Genomic DNA, 22,945 nt, shown 5'->3' on the forward strand with positions numbered 1-22,945 from the left:
TGTTATAAATAATAAAATAGGATGAAAGCGTGTAAAAATCACTTTCCAAAACCCTCATAAAAATTTTAAATCGCGTAATTAGAAAGGAAGTTACAGGCGTTTAAAACTACCCCTGCAGGTATTGGGGCTGAAAATTCAACCCCCCCTCACTTGGGGAGGGTTGGTAATCCTGGTCTATAAGTTTGTGGATTAACTACTGTTGGGTAGGCGAACATATTCCCAGAATTTAGAGGCAATCGAAAAACATGACTTTTTGAGTTGGGGCAGTTGAGGAATAATGCCCCATATAATAGTTGATATTTTAACCAAAAAATATTTTAATTATATATTGAAAGCAGACGAATTAATTAAAAAAAAAACGAATTTCCAATCAAACTACTGAAGCCTCAACTTAACAGATTAATTTTGAACCACCGTTGCATTTTTGCTCAAGAAAGATAAAAATTTATAATTAAAAAGATACATTTTCGAACCAAAAAGACGAATTTTCAAGAAAATAGTGCAAATGTTAATCAAAAAACATTTTTCAGTCAAGAAATAAAAAAATTTTAACAAAACAGTTGAATTTTCAATTAAAAAATATGAGTTTTCTTCAAAATAGTTATATTTTTAATTTGAAAATATAAATTCTCAACGGAAAAGTTCATTTACTTAATTTATCTTAAAAAGTAAATCGATAATATTAATCTTATTAATATTTCATATAAATCTATAATATTGAATTTTAATGCATACTTACTATTTTTTGTTGAAAAATTAAATTTACTAGATACTATATTACATTACTTACCGAAGCAGTTGGGAAACTTTGAGGTTAGAATTAGAGGTTTCAATAAATAAGTTTGAACAAGTTTTTTAGAATTAATAATCGATTAAACGGCAAGGTTGTATCTTATAAACAATATTTTTAATATATCGCTAAAATAATAGTGCGACATTTAATTAAAAACACGGCGAAAGTGACCGTCTCAGTAATGGAAACGCAATTTCGCAACTCACGTTCAAGTGTCCGAAACTGAGACAGTCAGCGACAGCTCGTCCCGGTTATCGCAACTTCGCAAAAACGTTACTTTTTCTTTTAGTGTAGAAAATTTCAATAAGACAATGCTGTAAAAGTTATGCGGAAAGTTTTGAAAACAAAAAAATGGAAAATTTTGTAGCAGTTCATTTACACATTTCGAGGAATATTTTTGATTATTTTTTACTAAATGTATAACTTATCAGGACAAAAATAAATAGTGGTAACAAATTTAAAAGAACTTCGAAAATAATAGAAGATTTTTACTTTTATAATTTATGTTGGAATATAAAAGATAATGAACGATATTTATCATTGTCTCAGTATTGGACATACTTTTTACGTTGTCCCAGTAATGGTCGGTTTACCTTATAAGTTATAAGTTACCTTCAACATGAAGTACATATCTCCGATACAGGTGAAATATTCTAGATCTAAAGTTGAGGACTTCATAACTTGATTGCAATTAAGTTTAAGTATATAAAAATACATTTAAATATTAAACTTTTATTGCCTTCATTACAAATATATTATTTGGCAAAATTTTATTCGTTAAGAAATTAATACATTTACAAATTCTACTGGAATTCGCATTTAAAAGTTTGTACATAAAAAACTTATAACCTGGAATATATTCTTCATGTACTCTCATGCTGAAACAACCTTTTGTTTAAGAAAAATATTTTCAACAACGTCTCTTCATTGTCTTGGTGAAGAAAGTTGTCATTTTAATTCAAAAATTATATATTATTAATAATATTGTAGGAAGAAAGAATATAAATAACAGCTAAATAAAAATAAGCAGAAGAGTAATTATGATTAAATCTATAGACAGGCATTTTAATATTGGGGTGAAATTCACCAAGTGTCCCCATCTTAAATTTTGTTTGGCCTATCTTATTGAACCATCGCCAGATTGTAGTCCTAGTGGACCTCTTTAAATTTTGTAAAGCGGCGCATTATAACTGGTTGTTAAATGCAGAGGTCCGAATTTTCGACGATTCACACCGGCCACTAACTTTCAATTGTAAATAACTTCTGATAGCTATCCAATTTTACTTTTTACTGCGGGGTTTGAAAAGGTCTTTTAAGGAGGACAACGATAAAAAAAATCATTTTACAATCAAAAAATTATTTCACCTTGATTTTTCATTTTAAAATACATTTTTTAGTTGATAATAAAATAATAAACTATTGTGGTGGATGGTTATCCTCACCTGTTACATCTTGATATTCTTTTTGGTAAGTCCGCTTGCCTCTCTCGTTTTGGCGTGTTAAAATTGTATTAATCTTCTCGACTCTCCAAATTTGGGATGCATCGTGATGTGAGTCTCCTTGCCTTTCACATTTCGGAGTGATTTTTTATGTGAGTCTTCTTGCTCCTCACGTTTCGAGGTGTTTTTTGGTGAGTCCCCTTGCTCCTCGTAGTGGTATTAATTTTTTTTAAATAAAATCTAACGTTCACTTTGCCCTTTACTTCGCGCTATTTCCCTTTGGATAAATGTCATGCTGTGGAGATGACAAATACTTCTCCAATATCAGATTCGATTTCGGAGAGGGTACAAAATAATGGCATTTTTGTATGTCCAGTACAGTCTTTGCAGAATTGAGCAAAGTTTTAAGATTTTCACCCGTCACGGTATGATTTTCTTTGGAGATAAAAAATTGTACAGAAAAATCAATACTTTCCATCCTATTTTAATTTCGGGATGTTATTCAAAAGAAAAAAATGAAGCTTTTTTCTAGCTCACCTAAAAAAAGATAAGTTCCACATTTGGTGACAAACTAAAAAATTCTGTTTAAAATGAAAAATCAAGATGGTTTCGTTATGTACAATTGAAAGTTTGTAGTCGGAGTGAATCATCGAAAACTCGGATGTCTGTATCTTGACAACATGTTATAACGCCCCTTTATTTGTAAAGTAGAAAACACTTTTTTTCAATTTCTGCAATTTATTTTTCACCTGGAATTTCATGCACAATTTGCTTGAATGAAAACTTTAATTCAACAATGCTTGGAAGTGATTAAGAAATATTATATCTTTTCCTGAAAACCATTCGCTCTCGCAGATGTTATTCGAAAGCTTATCGAATCTTTCGAACAATCTTGTCGAACTTTTTTTTCGAATCTTTTCGAACTTTCGGTGACAACAAAATTTTACTTGGGAACACTTGTGCAAATTTTACTCCATATACTGATCATACATTTATTCTTGATCTTTCTCAAACTTTTAAAGTAGAAAACAATGTTTTTCAATTTGTAGAATTTATTTTTTACTTGAAATTTCTTGCACAATTTGTTTAAATAAAGACGTTAATTCAAGAATTCTTGGAATTGATTCATAAAAATTAGTTTTTTTTTGTTGATGAAAACCATTCGCTCTTGCGGATGTTATTTGAAAGATTGTCGAATTTCAATCGACACGTTTAACCGTTTTCTGTAAGTAGGGCCCGGTTTTGAAGATTGCAGCGCCGTCACTCATAACATGGTGGCTTCGAATAAAATATTTATATACTTCGAATAAATATTAGGCATTTGTCCAATCATGCTAATTTCATTGATATTTTGCCAAAATCAGTCCTTATTAAAATATGCCTTTAAAGCAAAAATAAGGATGTATTTTGGCAAAATGTCAAAAAAATTAGCATGAGCGGCCAAATGCCAAATGAAGCAAAGTTTAAATATATTTTATTAGAAACCATCATGTTATGAGCCTATTATACCCCCAGAAAAGTGAGCGTTAGATAGCTCGTTACCATGTTGTCCAGGTAGCGGTAGTTAATTAGTTCTAAACGCCACTGCAGTGAGTTAATTAGTTCCAAAAATGGCCACTAACTATCTGATTATTTCACTAGTGCGTCAAGTCTTTTCTATCAAAGTTTTGTGTTCTATGTATATACTTTGTATGCGCTAAACGATTGTATAGTCTTATTTGCACCCATCGATTTATGTTTTTTTATATATGAATTACTGCAAACAAAAATTAATGCAAGATAAGAAATAAACTTTAAGTTAATGATAAATAATAAAATTTGTATTTCATTTTGCAATATCTAAATTAACAGTCGCAGAAAGCGGTAGAGAAATTAATTTAACATACATTTAATATATGTTTCAACGTAGTATAGAAAATTTTGTTTCTACAGCATACCCTTATCGTGTGCGAAGCGCTAAACATGTGATGATAATGTATTCGTTAAAACCGAAGAAGCCTTAACGAAAAGAAAGTCACATTTAGCAAATTACAGTTGTCATTGGTTTGTCCTTGAATTAAAAAATGTAGCTAGGTACGAATGTGGTGGAACCAAGTGGAAGTACAAAGACCAAGCACGAAGCGTGAGATACAAAAGAAGCGCGCAGGCCCGTTCAAAACAAGTGTTTAGACTGATGTGCTGGAATCTTACTTTAGTAAGGTTTTTTCATAGATGTTTCAAATTGAAGCTGTTGTCGTGTAGGTGTACAATAAAGAATTACTTTGTTATATTCTTCAGTTTTTGAAATTTGTGGTCGAAAAATAAGAAAAATGAGGAAATTTGATTTTGAGACAACTATGCTGGATTGAAAGATTTTTTTTTCTAAAATTTCTACAAAAATGAGCTCTTACAAAAGGCAGTAAGAGACTTAGGGCCACCCTTGTACTTCCCAAATTTCGTATTTTCGGTTATCCACTGGCTATAATATCTTCTTGCGCAATTTCGTAGTTTTTTTTTCTTATTGCGAAGAACGAAAGCCTTACTGCTTACATCTTCTTAACAAATATATTAATACGAACATCTTTACTTAATTAGTATTTAGCTAAATTATATTAAAAGTTTGATGGTTTTCTTCAGGTATTGACCCCACGAAACATAAAATCAAGTCAGAAAATGATCGTTTGAAGAAAGCAATGGGACGTGCGAAAGAAATTAACGACAGCAATACAAAAATGCCTCGGTTAAACAAGGAAGTTGCGAAAAGGTTCGTGAGAAGTGGATTATGGGAACCACGAGAAAATGCCGAATCTGGAGAACAAGAAGAGAAAACATGGGATTGTCCATAATTACATAGCAATTTATACGACCCCTAGCGGACCGGGTGGACGAAACGGATACGCTACGGCGTATCCTTATAGTATTCACATTGTATCCTTTCCGTAACTTGCAAAAAAAACTTAATAAAAACAGCAAGATGAGTATTTAAATTGTTTCAATTATGATTCTACTTTAAAATAGCCATTAGAAGGTCATAGAGTAATTGCAATAGTTTTTCTTGCAGCGTTAAAATTTTTAAAAGTATAGTACCTGCCATTAACGTTTGCTAAAGGTGATTTCAATCGCAACGATAATAAGTAAAGTAGCATATGCTGCTTTCATACGGTACGATGCGCTTGAAGTCGCCCTCAGCAGGCATTAATGACACGGACTGTATTAAAAAAAAAACTTTTAACGCTTTAAAAAAAAAAACTTTTAACGCTTTAAAAAAAAAACTTTTAACGCTTTAAAAAAAAAACTTTTAACGCTTTAAAAAAAAAACTTTTAACGCTTTAAAAAAAATTTGCAATTACACCATGACCTTCTAACGGCAATTTTAAAGTAGAATCATAATTGCAACAATTTAAATGTTCATCTTGCTGTTTTGATTAAGTTTTTTTGTAAGTTACGGAAAGGATACCATGTGGATACTATAAGGATACTCTGTAGTGTATCCGCTCCTTTCACCTGGTCTGCCAGGAACATAATGTAAATGTAATTTATATGACATAATAAAGGACATACTTTAAAATAAAGAAATACATCACGCATTATATTCTTAAGATTAATAAGTCATGCATTACGGCGGGGCATGGTTTAATTATGGTAAAGTTTATTTAATAACATCACAGATACAATGATTATGTACATAAGTGTCTAGGAGAGAGCCTCTGTTAAATTCTGTTTGGCATCCCATAGTCAACAAAAGCACTGAAATACTAGATTTCAAATAAAACAATTTCTCCAAAGGAATTCTAGATTATTATAAAATTGCGTAATTATTATTTAAAATTCTTCCTTCATCAGTCCAGTATGGTCACAGCTTCTTGTCATATAGTTTTAGCGCTTTTCAGCACGATTAATGATTGCGTTAAAATGTATTTTAGTTTACTGAACTAAAGATTATCTTCGGATGACGATAACTTGTCAAATACGTAGAGTTTTAGGCGGGCATCGTGCTTCTGCAGGGATGAACTAGAGCCTGACTTTGCCGTCTGAGAAACACACGAAGATTCAACTGCACGAGATAAGAGAGTATGACTGATCTCTGGTATTGAAGTAGCAGAGTCCTTCAACGGTATTGAAACATCTCTCAGCGACTCTGTTGGCGAGGGAGGAAGTACAACTTTTTCAGGAGCATTTTGTATGAATATCACTCTGAAAATGTAAGTTTAAATTTAAGTTTCAAACTTTACTCACCTTTATTTCCTCAGTATATATTTTAGAAAATGACTCAAGAAGTGAGAAAAATGGTATAATATTAGTCCCTTATCTTTCTGCATGGCATATATACGTTTTTTCTTATTGTACTTGTCATCGTTGTGAAAATAGATCCATTACCTATATTTTCCACAACAATATCAAACACTTAATATATAAACTCAGGTACCTGTTAAAAACTTTCGTTTTTCGTTACTTTACGTTACCTAGAAATTTCGTTACGGTTGGAAGTATAGAACCAAAATCAGAGTCCTGCAAAGGGCGAGTAAACTCAGCCCGCGGGCTGCCGGCCTAGGTTGAGACTCCGTTTATAAAAAAAACCGTGTAAACCCAAGCCCAACACAATCCGTTCTTTCATAAATAATAGGAATTACATTTTTGTACAAAAGTAAGGTTGAATTAGTTTTTCTCTGGATTATTTTTGTGTCTACAGAATTTCAGTTTGTAACGGGACTAATTCTAAAGTTAAAGTTGTTCTTGAAGAGATCTTTAACATATTCCTGCTGCATTTTTCGATATTTTTAACTATTATTTGAGTATTTCCAAAAATGTGTATTTCTTTTGCAGCATAGTTTTATTCCTTTCTGATCGCTAAAGAACGTGTAAAAAACTATGTGGCAGTGGGGCCACACGGCAGAAGTTAAAATTTGACGGATTAACTTTGAAAATTTTGAGTGAGGAATCGCATGGTAAGAGAGTTTAAAGAGAGAGAGAGGGCATATACATACTTTGGTCAGCGTTACCGTTCGTGCAGTCGCTTGTATTTTTAATTCAATCCCGTCCCGAAGGAAGTTTCATTTAATAAATCACTTATGATACTCAGATGGACGAAATATTAGTGACATTGCTTTAATTTTTTTACATTTTGTTTAAAAATATTATTTTTTTGTTGAAAATTTGTGATGCCGAAAAGAGGCAAAGAAGTATTTTTTAAATATGACGCACTGATTCACTCGGTACGACTAACTTTATTTTATCAATGGTACAAGGTTACAAGTTAAGACTAAGAATACGACTAACTCGCATGAACGGGCGGCCGCTCTATATACTAGATAGGTAGGGTACGCTATCGCAGTGATAGCGTTAGCATAACGATAGCGTCTTCCGTCTTTCGTTATATGAATGAGACACAGTCTTAGATACTCGATGAATGGGGTACGGAAAACGATAGCGTTATTCATTACAGTCCTCTCTTTAGAATGTTTTTAGGCCTCTAAATTCTAACTTTTCGTTGTTTTAAAATAGGGGCCGTAGGTTCGATAGTCTGATGCTACATTATAACTCACTACATGCGTAGGTGTTTCAATTCGAGTTTTAAAGCATATGAAACACAATTTTGTTGGGATACAATTTTTTATATATTCGCAAAGTCCTATTTTATGTAGAGTATAAATGGTTCCTATGCTTAGTGCGGCATAACTTAGATATTGCAGCCATTCTAGGCTGATTTCTTTCCAATTTTTTTATTCGTCTATCTTTTGCAATATTGGAAAGAATATTTTCGGTATCGTCTAAACTGAGTCTCGCTTGTCTCAATTCTTCATTGTTGATATGTTTACGTAACTGTAATAATTTTGTTTTGAGTTCATCTATATCTGTGGTTTCGAAATTTATATTATATGTTACATTTATCCATTCATTAGTTTTATGTTTTGTCTTAGTATTTAATTCTAAAACATCGTGATCGTTGAATATTTTACAATTGCTTCCTGTGATAATCGCTGGGTAATCTACATTTATCGCTCGGAGGTTATCTTCGCACGTTACGTCTTAAGTTATTTTGTCTATGGGTGAAATGATGTATCCATTGGTTACCGGAATAAAGGTTTCTGTATGCAATAGAAATGGAGATTGATTACATTTATTTTCAGCGTATCTTTTTAGTAAACTGGATTCACATGTTTGTGTATCTATTAATTTGAAGTTAGGCTGATTCCTTTTACAAGTTTTGTAATTGTCGATCTGTTTGCATTTTTGTATCGTAGTTAAATCTGTTGATACATATGAGTTTCGATATTTAATAAAATAATCATAATTTGGAATTATAGACATATGAATATTATGAATCCTTTAAGGGGTAGGAATTATGTGTTGGAGAGATCCTTTGTCTTTTTCAAGGACTGAGATTAGGATAACGTAGGTGAATAAACCTTTTACAATGGCAACTTTTATTTCGCTAATGTCCAGGAGGTATTGATAGTTTTCTTCATTGTTGTCAAAATGATATCAAGTACGGTGAAAATATTCGAATTCTTGAATTGTTCGTTTCAACATCGTTGGAGTGAGTAATTGAGGATGGGGTATTCCATATTTTCCATCGACTATTGAATTAATTGTCGTGTCCATATCTTTGGTTGTCTCGTCGATCATTATTGCTGCCATAAATAACTTAGAGTTTATGTAACTATCTTTGGTGATTTTATTAAAGTTTGTGCTAATATTTCTCGCGAAATCTCTATCTTCAATTTCCTGAGCCTGATTTGTTTTTAAGTTAGTTGAGGATGAGTACAGCATCATCTTAATTATTTTAGAATGGTTTGACATAATGTTGGCTAACTGTCTGTTGTCATTGTATATTTTATCAAACTCGTTATTAATCTCCGTTAGGCCTGCGTTAGACAGGGTTCCAAATAAAGTTTTAGAAATGTCTCCTATGAAATTTACTAGTCGTCGTTTAGAACGTTGTTTCCCCAATAATTTTTTCAGAATACTTTCTTTCTTCAATAATCGTATAAATCTGTTTTCTAGCATCTTGATTTCATTCTGTGGTGTGCAGGTTTTACTACATGCTAAGTTTATTAAACTGATTGTTTTGCTGATTGCGTTAACCCTTTCTTCAGTCGATGTCATGTTTATCCCTATTATTAATTTCCAAGCTTCGTGGTAAAGGTGTATTTTTGAAACTTCCTCTATATAGACGTTTCCTCCGATTGGTGTCATGGTGAAATTTTTTTAGTCGCTGCTACTAGAAGTAGGAGCAGGGTCAGGACTCTCGTCTAAAACATACGGCATCGTGTTATCTATGTGAATTCTAGTTTCCTTTCCTCCTATTCTAATTTCAATGTTATTGTTATCTATTATTTTTGTTATTTCAAACGAACCCTTCCAGCTAGTATCTAGTTTGTTCTTTTTAGAGTTATTTAATACTTTAACGTGTTGTCCTGTTTTATAAATTGGGCGTTTTCTAACTATAATGTTATCTAGTTGCTTCTTTGTTTTTTCAGCTTCAACTTCAATCCTTTGTCTTGCTCTCCTGGTATTTTCGTCGTGTTTTCTTTTCCATTTCCTGATTAAATCTTTCATCGTTAAATTCGGAGTGTTGGGGATTGTTGAAGGTAGATTGGGTTCTCGACCGAATGTTAATTCATAAGGTGAGAATCCTGTGGTTTCATTCTTCATAGTCTTGATAACAAAGTTTACGTACTTTAGATTTTCATCCCATTCTTTCGAGATCTCGTTACATGCGGTTTTAATTAAATTTTTTAACGTAGAATTCATGCACCCTATATTTCCATTTGGTTGAGGATGGAAAGCAGTGGTTTTAATGTGTTTGATTTGTAAAGCCATTTTCAAACTCTTGCATCATGTCAGATATAAAGTTTGAACCTTGGTCAGTTAATATTGTTTTCGGAGCGCCGAAAATATAGATATAATGTTCAATTAAATTTTCTATTATTGTTCCAGAAACAGTTTCTTTCATTGGAATTAATATTGTGTACTTGGTCAACCTATCTTGGAGACTAAGCACGAATTTGTTTCCATTCTGCGTTACGGGCAGTGGTCCGTAAACGTCTATTGCAATTTTATCATTAGGTTCCAGCGGTACTTCTGGAAGGATACTTTCTGCTTGGTTTTTTTTTCGAGTTGTTTTTTCAAGTTGACAAATAGGGCATTTCTTTTCGTATTCTATTACGTCTTTGTCGATTCCCGTCCAGTGTCCGAGTTTACGTGCTTTGTGTCCTCCCAGGTGTCCGTTGTGCGATTCCTTCATGATGATTTTTCTTTCTTCTTTTGTTAACTCTCTTTTATTGGAAAAGCAAAGGTGAAACTTATAATCGGAGTGACTTGAGGAGATGTATTTCATCATTTCTTGCACTGATTCTTTTTCTAGAGGAGTAACTAGGGGATCGTTTACCGTGATTCGTATTATACTGTAACCTTTATTTTTTTGTTGATTTACTATTTCCGAAAGGAATGAAAGCCATTCTTTTTCGTTGTATTTTCCTAAATCAGCTTTGTTAATTTCTTTCCAAAGTTTGCCTGGAGCTTTTGGTTTTAAATTTACACTGCCTACTGGGTTCTTTTTCCACTCTAAATATTTACCATAGAGTTCTGTTGATACATCTTTTTTCCTTAGCGTCATTCGTTGGTCGCGTGGTAGGATTTTATCTTGAGTAATTACAAGAGCGTCGGATATTTCTACATGAGGTAATGCGTCTTCTAAATTTATGGGAAACAATCTTGAGAGACATTCCGCAAATTTGTTCTCTTTGCCTTTCACATATTCGATCTCATATTTATATTCCTCCATTCTTAAACGCCAACGTAGCAAGCGCGAGCTGGGGTCTTTAAAGTTGTGCCGCCAAACGAGTGCCTTGTGATCTGTTTGGATTTTGAATACATCTCCCAATAAATATTGTCTTAATCTTTTCATAGCCCAAACGATTGCTAGTAATTCTTTTTCTGAGGTCGTATAATTTTCCTCGGCTTTATTTAATGTACGAGAGATGAACAAACATGGGTGTCCGTTTTGGGATAGGACTGCACCTAAACCATGATTTGAAGCGTCGGTGGTTAAGGTGAATTGTTCTTTGAAATTTGGAAATCTTAAAACAGGTGCCGTTGTTAACGCATGTCTCAAATCGTAAAAAACTTTTTCACAATCAGTTGTCCAGTCGAATATAGTTTCTTTCTGCGTGAGTCGGGTTAGTGGTCTGGCGATAGTTGAAAAGTTTTATATAAATTTCCTATAATATCCAGCTAAACCTAGAAAGCTTTGAACATCTTTTACATTTAAAAAATTTTTGAAATTCTTTATTGCTTCTACCTTTCCGGGAATTGGTTTAACACCTTCTGCAGTTATTAAGTGTCTAAGATACTCTAATTCTGGCTTTAAATATTCGCATTTCGTTGATTCTAATCGTAATCCTAATTTTTTGATTCTTTGTAAGACAAGTCGTAAATTCTCATTATTTTCTTGTAATGTATTTCCGAATATGACGATGTCATCTATGAAGGCGAAGCAGCTTTTTCCTATCAGGCCTCTTAAAGCGCTGTCCATTAGTCTTATGAAAGTCGCGGGAGCATTTTTTAATCCAAAAGGCATTCTGTTATATTCAAAATGTCCCTGGGTTGTTGAAAAGGTTGCATATTTTTTAGTTTCCTCTTTCATCGGAATTTGGTGAAAGCCAGCACTCATATCGAATGCTAAAAAGAATAGAGCTCGGCCTAATTGATCTAAGATGTCATCGATCATTGGGAGTGGATAAGCGTCTTGATCCGTATCTTTATTTATCTGTCGGTAGTCAATCACCATCCGCAGTTTGTTTCCTTTTTTGGGAACGACCCAAAGTCGTGAGTTAAAGGGAGACTGTGATGGTCTGATTGTTTTTATCTAAAAGTTCTTTCGTTTTTTCAAGAGAGAATTCCCTGTGTCTTTCAGGCAGTTTATGAGAACGTAGGCTGATTATTTTACCAGAGTTCAAGATAATCTCATGTTCGGTTAGATTTGTACACGGGAGTAGTTCGTGTGGTAGGGAGAATACTTTCTGATAAATAGTTATGAGTTTCTTTATTTCTTCTTTGATCTTTGGTTCGAGATAATTAATCTTGGAATTTTCCAACACCTCTTTTATTCGTTGGAAATTTCCACTTGCGTCATACCGTGGGTCCATTGGTTTTAAGTTAACTGATTGAGTACGCGATGTCATTATTCTGTCGAAATTAACTGTACTTGGAACTTCAACCGGTTTGCGCTGGTAGTTCAGCAATGGTATCTTTAGTTCCTGGTTTCGCATCGCATAAAGTCCATCGGGAATTGCGCTATGATTTTTAATCCATACATCCTGGTCTGTTTCTTCTCCTTTATTTTGCAAATTGTTACAGTTTTACCTTGCACGTAAGTTCCTTCTTTTATCAACGGGGTTTTTTGTTTCCTACGACTAAATATTCTGGAGTAATTAAATAACGGTCAAATTTGTTAAAGAATGGTTGTCCGATTATTCCTTCTTCTATGCTTGGAAAGTGGGGCCGTACAATGTGAAAGAGATGTTTTTTGTTAAAGTAATTCATATAACATGCTTCAGTTGATAAATGTTCATCGTTTCCTATTAAAAATTTTTTGTTAAATTTAAATCTTGGTACGTCAGGTATCAGGTGCTCTTATACTATGTTTATTGCCGCGCCAGTGTCTAATAACAATTTATATTCTTTTCCTAGTCGTTTTCCTCGTATAGCTCGTAATTCTCCGCATATTGCAGAGATTCGGCTGTGTCCTGATTTCTGTTTTGTTCCGCCCATTCTTTCTGTGTCATTTCCTCTTCGTTTATCTCTTCCTGTGTGGGCATATCTGAAATATCCGTTTCCTCTTGTATCTGCTAGACTTGCGGTGGTCGTTTTTAATATTGGCCGGTGTGAAAACCCTGCGGTTTCATCTGGCACTGTGATGCAAAGTGACCAGTCTTTCCACATTTATGACAAGTCAATTTACTTTTGCCTATTTGTGGTGAACTTGTGGGCCTAAATCCCGTTGTATTAGCAGACTGTCTAGGAGGGGAAATCGGCTTATTAAACACTTTCTGTACCGGTCTGTATTCAGGAGCTGATCTGGTGGATTCTAATTCTCTAAGCCACATTTCGGATTCCATTGCATAATTTAAAGCTTCTGATATGGATTTCGGCTTTAAAGATTTAACTTGAAATCCTATTTCCCTTTTTAGGTTTAACAAAAATCTATTAGTTCCTTCCTGTTCTTCTATCTTAATATGCATTTTCCTCTCTGGTGTCTTGGTGTGCTGAGCTTGGACCGCATAATTGATTTCGTTCATAATTTGTCTAACTCGGGTAGAGAAACTTTGAACGGTTTCCGTTGAGCCTCGCTTACATGCCGCTAGGCGACTCTTGAGTGCTACGATTGAATTCGTTTGTTTTAAATTCTGCCGTAATGCTTCATAAAGTTCTTCGTATGTATTTATAGAAATTAACCTAATAGCGTTTTTTGCCATTCCTATTATTTTTTGCACTTTTATGAAGGCTAACAGGAGATTAGGTTGTGTACATTGCGATCGAGCTAACTGGATTTGATTAATAAAGTCTTCGACACCTATGTCACTTTGTGCGTTTAAAATATCTATGGTTCTCAATATTTCTATGGCTGGGATAGGATCATTTAACTCTAGTTTCGTATTTCTTCCTATCCTTTTTCCTTGTGCTTCCTCGTCCTCGTCTTCCGAGATGAGGTTAGATTTATCTGTTTCTATTTTCCCAGGTAAACCCATTTTTTTTTGCTAATTTTAAAATTTCTTGTTGCCTACTCTCGTTCTCTTTAATCAAAATCGCAGTGTTGCCTGTATTGTTGTTTGTTGCTATTGTTAAGGATTGTAATTGGGAAAGGATTTGATTTATTGATTCTGAGATCTCGGAAAGGGTACTTTCTTTGGAACTTGACATTTTCGAAACTTCTAATGCACTGTCGATATCAGTATCTGTATTATAAAAAATCTTTGGATTTCTATAATCCCTGAATTTATATTTATCCAGTACGTATGCTTTTGAAACTCGTAAGTTTTTTTTAATACAATGCAATGCGGTGGATCGTGCTACAACAATCAACCGATTACAAAGTAAATTTTCAATTTTGTTGAGGAGTGGTAGTGCTCGCGAGCACGCGGAGTATGCCATACCCAAATCTCAAAGCCCTGCCTCGCCGAACAGTAAACTAACTTTTGGTTTTCTGTTCGTCTCCTTCCTCAGACAGCAAAGAGGACTTAAACTTATTGAGGTTTGTTTTACGATTTGTACCTGACCATACAATTACAAAACTTACAGTGATTCTGTTCTTTTCGCAATAGCCGAGGTGAAGTCCGTGGAGCTGCAGTGACGGCTATCTGGAACGTGAATCGACTCTGCTGACGTATCTGCTGGCTGCTACTGTAGTTGAGAGTTTTGAGTTTCATAAAATAACTACTCTACGTAGTATAGGACCTACTTAGTTCAGTCTCTAATTTCAGTAGATATTTATTACTTCTCGAGTACGAAGTTCCGTGGATACTTCGGAGTCTAATTCTTTTCTTTTTGATTCCGTAGAATCCTAAGTCCGTCTCAGAGATTGCTCTATTTTGATCCACTAATCCGTAGAGTTACTGTTCCTGATCGTTTAGCAGCAATCCAGGCAGGATCGCCAAAATGTGATGCCGAAAAGAGGCAAAGAAGTATTTTTTAAATATGACGCACCGATTCACTCGGTACGACAAACTTTATTTTATCAATGGTACAAGGGTACAAGTTAAGACTAAGAATACGACTAACTCGCATGAACGGGCGGCCGCTTTATATACTAGATAGATAGGGTACGCTATCGCAGTGATAGCGTTATCATAACGATAGCGTCTTCCGTCTTTCGTTATATGACTGAGACACAGTCTTAGATACTCGATGAATGGGGCAGGGATAACGATAGCGTTATTCATTACAAATCTCAAAAAATTTAGAATTTTTAAATCACGCTTACACTATGCGCGGGAGTTGTTTTCACATAAATTCGTCAGATAGGAATGCTAGTGATGTTTATTTTCTTCAAACTTCATAATTTGGACCTTTTTAGGTGTACCGAAGCTACAATATGTGACAATGGTCGTAAACTACAATTTAAATCACAATGGTGATTTATGAAGGAACGGACCGAGCCAGGTTGAGCTTTCCGCGGGACGTGCTGGACTAAGTTAAGGTTACGCGACCCGTGCTAACCTGAGCAAAACGAAAATCACGAAAGTCTTTTGTTAAATTTCAGGCGGTTTCCGGGAAACTATTTTCTTTTCTTATCTAGCAGAAAAAAGTCGTACTAAATTTCACAGCATAAACATTGCGAAGCTACTGTTTAATTATCCATACTTTCATGTAGTATGCGCTTCGCTAAAGTTTGATGCAAATCTTTCGCTCAGTCAATCCTATATTTGATGTGAGCGACTTAAAATTTATTATCTATAAATGTATTTCATTGTATATAATATGTAACTGGGTGCGAAGCAAGGAACGTACCTCCTGGGAGCTACATTTTGCAGGAGGAGTGATTAAAGACGCGGGCCAATACAAGAAATATATAAGAGAGCATCACTTTGCTGTTTAATAACTATTATTATTCTGCAAATAAAGGAATATATTTTTTTTACCAAAGCGCAAGCCCAATGAAGTATTGACTGGTGTAAAAAACTAAAAATCGATTTTTTGTAGTTAGGTCTCTTGTTTCCTGGAAGGTCACGTAGTTTATGTGGCATTACTTTTTTGTTTAATCGTGCGCGCGCGCGCGCGTGTGTGTATACTAAGAGATAAGTACAGTAAAGTCTCGCCTATTTCAAGTTCTCCTATACCAAAGATATTATAAACGTAGATGTGGTACGCGGTGTTAGAGTGGGGGAACTATATATATATAGGACATCACATTTTCTGCCCTATCGAGGTAGTGGCCTCACCGTACAACGAAATCGAATGCTGGTTTTCTCATTCTTCGCAAAGTATGACTGTGAAACAGTAGACAGATTTTTTGAGGTTAGAAAAGTTTGACATGTATCACTCAATTTTTGCAGATCTGATGCTTGAGCCAGGTTTTCTGTACAGTATTTTTAAAAAATTATAAAAAAAAGTTTTCTCGAAAAATCGAATTTTTTAATTAAAAAAAAAAACTAGAAAGAAGTTTCGCAATAGACCAGTGATAAAATATGAGTCTTTGATAAACATATATTTTTTTAATTAAAATAAATATTTATACTAAAGAAAAAACTTTTTTCACGTTTAAAGTTTATACAAATTATTGTTTGAATTTAGAAAAACAATAATTAAAAAATATATATTTCTGGATAAGATATTTTAGTGGAAAATGTACATAGTATATATTTATTTAATTACAAATAATCTTCCGAAAAATCTAATTGTTAATTTAAAAAAATAAAAAGAAATTCAGATAAATTAGTGCTGATTTGAATCCTGCAAAGTTTGTTTGGTGAATGTTATTAGATTCAAAGAGAATTTAAGGAGAAATTTGTTTCCGTTTGAGGCGCACGTGTTTTTACAATAATTTTGTCCATATATTTTTGCAAAATTATTTTAATTTTAAATTTAAAGAATAGTTTTTTAACACTTTAAATACTAAACAAAAATGTATTTAATACAAATATTTTACTATCACATTTTTAATAAATAAATAAATTTAAATAAATAAATACCGTATCGGGAATTTTATTTTTTGACATATTTCAGCCGCCCCTATAACAATAAGGAAAATTTGCTGTAATTATAATTTCGACATCTGGATCTACAGTATTTTTTTTTTTTTAATTTGTACGAAAATGTTTGAAATCACAAGTTATAAAGATGATATCCTCAAAACGTCGGTCTACTCTTGTTATTAGTTAATTGAATAGTGGTTAACAAATGCAATGTTTTCAGCGGCATTCCGATTCAAATATACAAATGTATTTGGTTTTAAATATAAATTAATTAAAATATTATTTTCATTTTTTACAATTGTAATTTATAACTTTTCAAATTTATAGCGATTCTATTATATAAATTGAACCATGGAAATCTCTGAATTTTTTTTAAGCTTTTTAAAACTCTTTTGAAAACTTTTTTTAAACAATTTTGATTGTAATTTCTTAATAAAAGAATAATTGATATCTAGTCTACATGCAGCGATTCAAAAAATATTTAAAGTCATAATAGATCAGATATTTGAAATTTGTAGTATTCATTATATTGAATAATTCGAAATTTAATAATTATATTATAAATTAATAATAAGTTTTTTTACATTTAATAAGTTAAATGTAAAAATATGTAAAAAATATATTAAAGCCGTATGACTTCAGATAAATTTGGAAGGACTATGAAAAATTAGTAGTGCTTCAAAGAACTGAACAAACGTTTATTTTAAAAAGCTATTTAGGAAGGTACATATTCAAGTTTTATTTATTTTTTGATAGGTTACCACCCACACAAATTATTTTTTTTTGTGAGAAAATATCGCCTGATTTTCGTCAACATTAAAAATATATATTTAATGGTCGCTCAAGGTCAGTTTTGTTCAAAGTGCTTCTTCCTGAATAAATTGACTCTTATTGTTTCCAATTTCGGTATGTCACTCATGGATTGTATTTATCATAGAAAACATTGATATCTGGGGTTTTCACATTCATACAATTATAATTAAAGGTCACTCAGGGTAATTTTCTATGCAAAATATTGATTTATAAAGAATATTTGTCAAACTATACAACGGATTTCTTCACCCAAAGATACAAACTAGACGATTTCAAAAAAATTCGATACGATTTCGAACTTTGAATGTCGGAAAACCGAATTCGATCAGTGCCACATTCAGATCGAATTTTTCGATTCGATTGGCAAGTCGCTCGAATGTCGAAAACCGAACTACGACGAGCGCTGTCGTCGGTTCGAATTTTTCGATTCGATCGACCCGTCGATCAAATGTCGAAAATCCGACATTCGATTCGTGCTACGGTGGGATCGGTTTTTTTTTATTCGATCGGCCCTTCTATTGAATGTCAAAATCCAATGTGCGACTGAATAAAGGCATTTTAACTTTCTAATTTATAATTATAATTCTAAAAATCTAAACGGAGCGAAAGAAGAGATCAAGCAAGGGAGAGAGCGTCCAGTGCAAGTGAGGGGGAGGATCTCTTGAAGAGGAAAAGGGAAAGCAAAGAGAGTCCGGGGAGAGAGGGGAAAAGTAGAAGGATTGCAGAGGGAGTTGGTGTCGGTAAGGAAGGAAAAAGAGGTTAAAATAAAGGAGATGGAAGAAAATATTAGGATGTGGAAGGAAAGGGCGGAAAATAGGCTGGAGAAGGTGGAGGGCAAGTCGGGAATGGAAGCAGTGGACAGGGGGGAGGGTGAGAAGCAAGGCATGTGGGAGAAAGTGGAGATCATGATTGAAGAAAAAGCGGGAGAGCGTAGGAATGAAAAGAAGGAGAGAGCGGATAGGGAAAGGATACGGGCAATGGAGTTGAGAATGGAGAGAAAAGAGAAGGCAGATATGAGAAATTATATAGTAATAAGAGGATTAAAGCTCAAGAGAGGGGAAGAAAAGGACAGGATGGAAGCGCTGCTACAGAGCATAGGGTGGGTTAAAGGCAAGGTAGGGAAAGTTAGGATGGAGGGAGAAAGGAGAATGAAGTGGCGGTGATGGGCGAAATGTTATGGTAAAAGGGGGTGAAGAGGGAGAATACACGTATGTGAGTAAGAGGGGTGTATCGGTGATAGACTACGTGATTATGAATATGCAAGGGTTTGAGGAGATAGAGAAATTCGCAGTGGAAGGAAGGGTGGAATCAGACCATCAGACATTGTCGTTAGGGGAGAGGGTGTCATGGACGAGAGAGGCGATAGAGAAGTATCAGGAGCAATTGGGCAACGTAAGCTTTGAGGGGGAGTCCGTGGACGAGATATGGGAGGATCTATAAGAGAAAGTGAAAGGTTATGTGCAAAAGAAGATATTCAGGAAAAAGAAGAAAGGAATGGTAAAGCTGTGGTGGGATAGGGAATGTAAAATGATGAAGAGAAAGGTGAAAAAGAAGTGCAGGAAGTGGAAGGAAGGAACCGCGAAAAGGGAGGAGTACGTAGAAATCAGGAAGGAGTGTAGGGCGATGTGTAAGAAGAAAGAGCAGGAAAAAAAAAGAGCTGGAAGAGGAGTTGAGAAGTGTTAAGACAGAAGGGGACGTGTGGAAGATAACTAATAGGTTTAGGAAACGTAGGGTGGGGATAAGTGAGAAGATAGGGAGCGACGAATGGAGAAAAATTTTTAAGGATTCATTTGAGGGATCAGATACTTGAAAGAGAGATGAGGGGATTAGAAGAAACAGAGAGTTAGATGAAGAGGAGCTGAACGACGAGGAGATAGAGGAGCAGATAGGGAAGTTGAAAAAATCGAAGGCAGCAGGGAGTGACGGGGTAGAGAACAAAGCGTGGCTGTTTGGCACACAAGAGGTAAGAGGCAGAGGCTGAAGGGGGTAGTGAAAAAAGTATGGAGGGGGGAGGGATTCCCAAGAGGGTGGAGAGAGAGGTTGATCGTACCACTGTATAAGAAAGGGGATAGGGAGAAGTAGCAAAATTATAGAGGAATTACGCTCGTGAATACTGCGTACAAAATATACGCGATTTTGTTAGCAGATTGGCTGCAAAAGGATGTTGAGGGGAAAGGAATATTGCCGGAGACGCAGACAGGCTTTAGAGATAGAAGGAGCATTATTGACAACATTTACGTCTTGCAACACGTGATGGATAGAGAATTAACCAAAAAGGGTGCTAAAGTGTAAGCGTTTTTTGTAGATCTAAAGAGCGCGTTCCCGTCAGTGGATAGGGGGAGGTTGTGAGAGGCATTGGAGGAGAGTGGAGTGAAGAGGGGCCTGATCCAGAGGGTAAGGGGGTATATAAGGAGACGAAAGATAGGGTGAGAGGAGAGGAGGGAATCTTGAGGGATTCTGGATGGATAGGGGGTTGAGGCAAGGGTGCCCGCTTAGCCCAACACTTTTTGCAATTTTGATCGCGGATATGGAAAGTAAGCTAGCGGCCGGAGTGGTAGGAGGAGTCAGGATATGGTCACTCGCATATGCAGATGACATAGTGCTGTTGGCAAAGAGCGAAGAGGCTTTAAAGGAGATGATGAAGAGGTTGAGACGTTACTTGGACAAGAATAGGTTAGAGTTAAATGCGGGAAAGTCGAAGGTTATGGTGTTCAAGAAAGGAGGTGGGAGAGATGGGGGAGGGAAGTGGAAGGGAAAAGCGGTACAGAAGGTGAAAGAGTTTGTGTACCTGGGCTTCCTGTTTCGAAGAAATGGGGGAGAGGATGGTCATATAAAAGATAGAGTGAGAAGGGCAAATGTGTTGATGAGGCAGGTGTGGGGGCTGGGGAAGAGATTGTTCGCAGATGATTTTGAAAGGAGAATGAAATTGTTTGACTCGCTAGTGATGAGTGTCTTACTTTACGGAGTGGAGGTGTGGGGTTGGAAGGGAAGTGAGGAGGTAAATAGGGTACAGGAGAGGTATGTAAAGTGGATACTGAGGTTGGCAAGGATTACGTCGAACTATATTGTCAGGAGGGAGACAGCAAGATCGAGTTTAGGGATTATAACAGGGAGTCGAGCGTGTAAATATGAGAAATTTTTGGAAGAGGGTAGAAGTAAATTGGTTAGGGAGTGTTGGTGGAAGAAGAACAGACATAGTAGTGCAAAGATGGAAGTGGAAAGGGAAAGGTATTTTAGAATGAATGGATTGCAAATGGATGAAGTTAGCAGAATGCACGAGGAAGGAAGGTATATGAATTAGTTCAAAAGAATGGCATGGAGAAAGAAAATACAGAAGGAGAGGAGAGAATAAGAGAGTCAAGGTATAACGGAAACTATGTGTGGATTATGCCAAGGGAGAGAGCGCAATATTTGTGTAAGAAAGGAGAGCAAGGAAGTCAGGAACTTATGGCGAGAATGAGGTGCGGGTGCATGGAGAAGTATAATAGGTTCTGACTTTCTAGAGAGAAGAGAATGTGTGAATTGTGCGGGAAAGGGGATGAAAAATTGTAGCATTGGTTGGAGGAATATGAAGAGGTGGAAAAGAGAGGGATAAGCATGGAGGTACTGTTGCATGAAAGGGGTGACAAAAGGGCAGTAGCATGGGTGAAGGGGGTGTTGAGTAAGATAGAGAAGAAGAGAAGGAAGGAGAAAGAGGAATGGAGAAGGAAAGATTGTAAATAGAAGAGGAAGCAAATGTAAGAGACATGTAAATATTGTAAATAGTAGTTAAATATTAGGTGTTAGCCGCGGAGACAGAGGATGGTAATGCGAGGCATAGCGACAAAAGAGCGAAATGCGTGCGAGGCGAGGAAGGTTAGGCTATAGGAGTGAGCGGATTAGTTACAAGGTGTCGACGGATGGTACTTTCTAAGACGTAGTTGTAAGAAGATTCTGTAAAAAATGGAAGTGTAAGCAAGTCAATTTTTTAAGACCAGCAGGCCGAAAAATAAATGTTTATCTATCTACAATGGATTTCTTCACCCAAAGATACAAACTAGACGAGTTCAAAAAAAATTCGATCCGATTTCGAACTTCGAATGTCGGAAAACCGAATTCGATCAGTGCCACGTTCAGATCGAATTTTTCGATTCGACTGGTAAGTCGCTCGAATGTCGAAAACCGACATTCTACGAGCGCTGTCGTCGGTTCGAATTTTTCGATTCGATCGACCCGTCGATCAAATGTTGAAAATCCGACATTCGATCCGTACTACGGTGGGATCGGATTTTTTTTATTCGATCGGCCCTTCTATTGAACGTCGAAAATCCAATGTGCGACTGAATAAAGGCTTTTTAAGTTTCTAATTCATAATTATAATTCTAAAAATCTAAACCGATGCATATGGAATGCAGATTGAAGAGCAAGAGAGGCATGAAGACAATACTGTGTCAATCTGCTGGTTAATATTACGCGACATATATATAGTCCAACAATAAACATAAAAGTATCATTAATTATTAATTGATAATTAAAAAGTCTTTGTGTGATTACATAGTAACTATTAATAATAATTCGTTAGATATTATTCATGTTAAAATCTGTAGAATGTTTGTTACAGACTTTGCAGGTTTATAATATTTATTTTCTTATTTAATATTCTCAAGCTAGAATCATAAAGGGGCGGCTCGCTACTGAAAGTTAAACCAATATTGTCTTATTACTTTTTACCCTACCTTCATTTAGATTTTTTTCATCAAATAACAGGTTTAAAAACATTTGTGTTCTAAATTTCTGGCATTTGTATTAATATTTTGGGAATGATAAATTTCAGTTTATATAAAATATATCTACTAGGCAGTCTGATAAGTCCCTGAAAAATGAAACACGGAGGCGTTTTTTTGGCCAAAGTCGGTTTTATTTTCCAACATACTCTCCTTTTCGGTCGATACAGCGAGTTCAACGATTTTCTAATTTTTTGATACCGTCTGAAAAGTATTCGATCGGAAGGTCTCCAAAATACGCCTCTGTTTCAGCTATGAGCTCCTCATTTGAGTAAAAACGCTTACCGGTGAGCCATCTCTTCAGGTTAGGGAACAAGTAATAGCCGCTGGGGGCTAGGTCTGGTGAATACGGTGGCTAAAGAACCAATTCGAAGCCGATTTCATGCAATTTTGCTTGTGCAACTAAGCATGAATGAACAGGCGTATTGTCGTGATGATAAAGCGGTTTTTTCTTCTTCAAAT

General features: G+C 35.1%; 2 protein-coding genes across 14 annotated transcripts in view; one reads left to right on the forward strand and one right to left on the reverse strand.

The window, feature by feature from the left end:
* LOC117181495 (nuclear nucleic acid-binding protein C1D) overlaps positions 1-5,787 on the forward strand; it is an 85,756-nt gene extending 79,969 nt beyond the window's left edge. For all 4 annotated transcript variants that reach the window (XM_033374231.1, XM_033374232.1, XM_033374230.1 and 1 more), the window contains one exon: positions 4,849-5,787. In XM_033374231.1, the coding sequence (XP_033230122.1) occupies positions 4,849-5,057 (209 nt within the window). In that variant the 3' untranslated portion in view covers positions 5,058-5,787. The remainder of the gene's footprint in view (positions 1-4,848) is intronic.
* Positions 5,788-5,843: 56 nt separating this feature from the next.
* The window catches only part of LOC117181494 (E3 ubiquitin-protein ligase MARCH8), a 238,147-nt gene continuing 221,045 nt past the window's right edge, over positions 5,844-22,945 (reverse strand). For 9 of the 10 annotated variants that reach the window (XM_033374223.1, XM_033374229.1, XM_033374224.1 and 6 more), the window contains one exon: positions 5,844-6,405. In XM_033374223.1, coding sequence (XP_033230114.1) covers positions 6,144-6,405 — 262 coding nt within the window. In that variant the 3' untranslated portion in view covers positions 5,844-6,143. The remainder of the gene's footprint in view (positions 6,406-22,945) is intronic. The other variant, XR_004468131.1, reaches the window with a different exon arrangement.

Source organism: Belonocnema kinseyi, chromosome 10, assembly GCF_010883055.1.
Source record: "Belonocnema kinseyi isolate 2016_QV_RU_SX_M_011 chromosome 10, B_treatae_v1, whole genome shotgun sequence".
NCBI lineage: Eukaryota > Metazoa > Arthropoda > Insecta > Hymenoptera > Cynipidae > Belonocnema > Belonocnema kinseyi.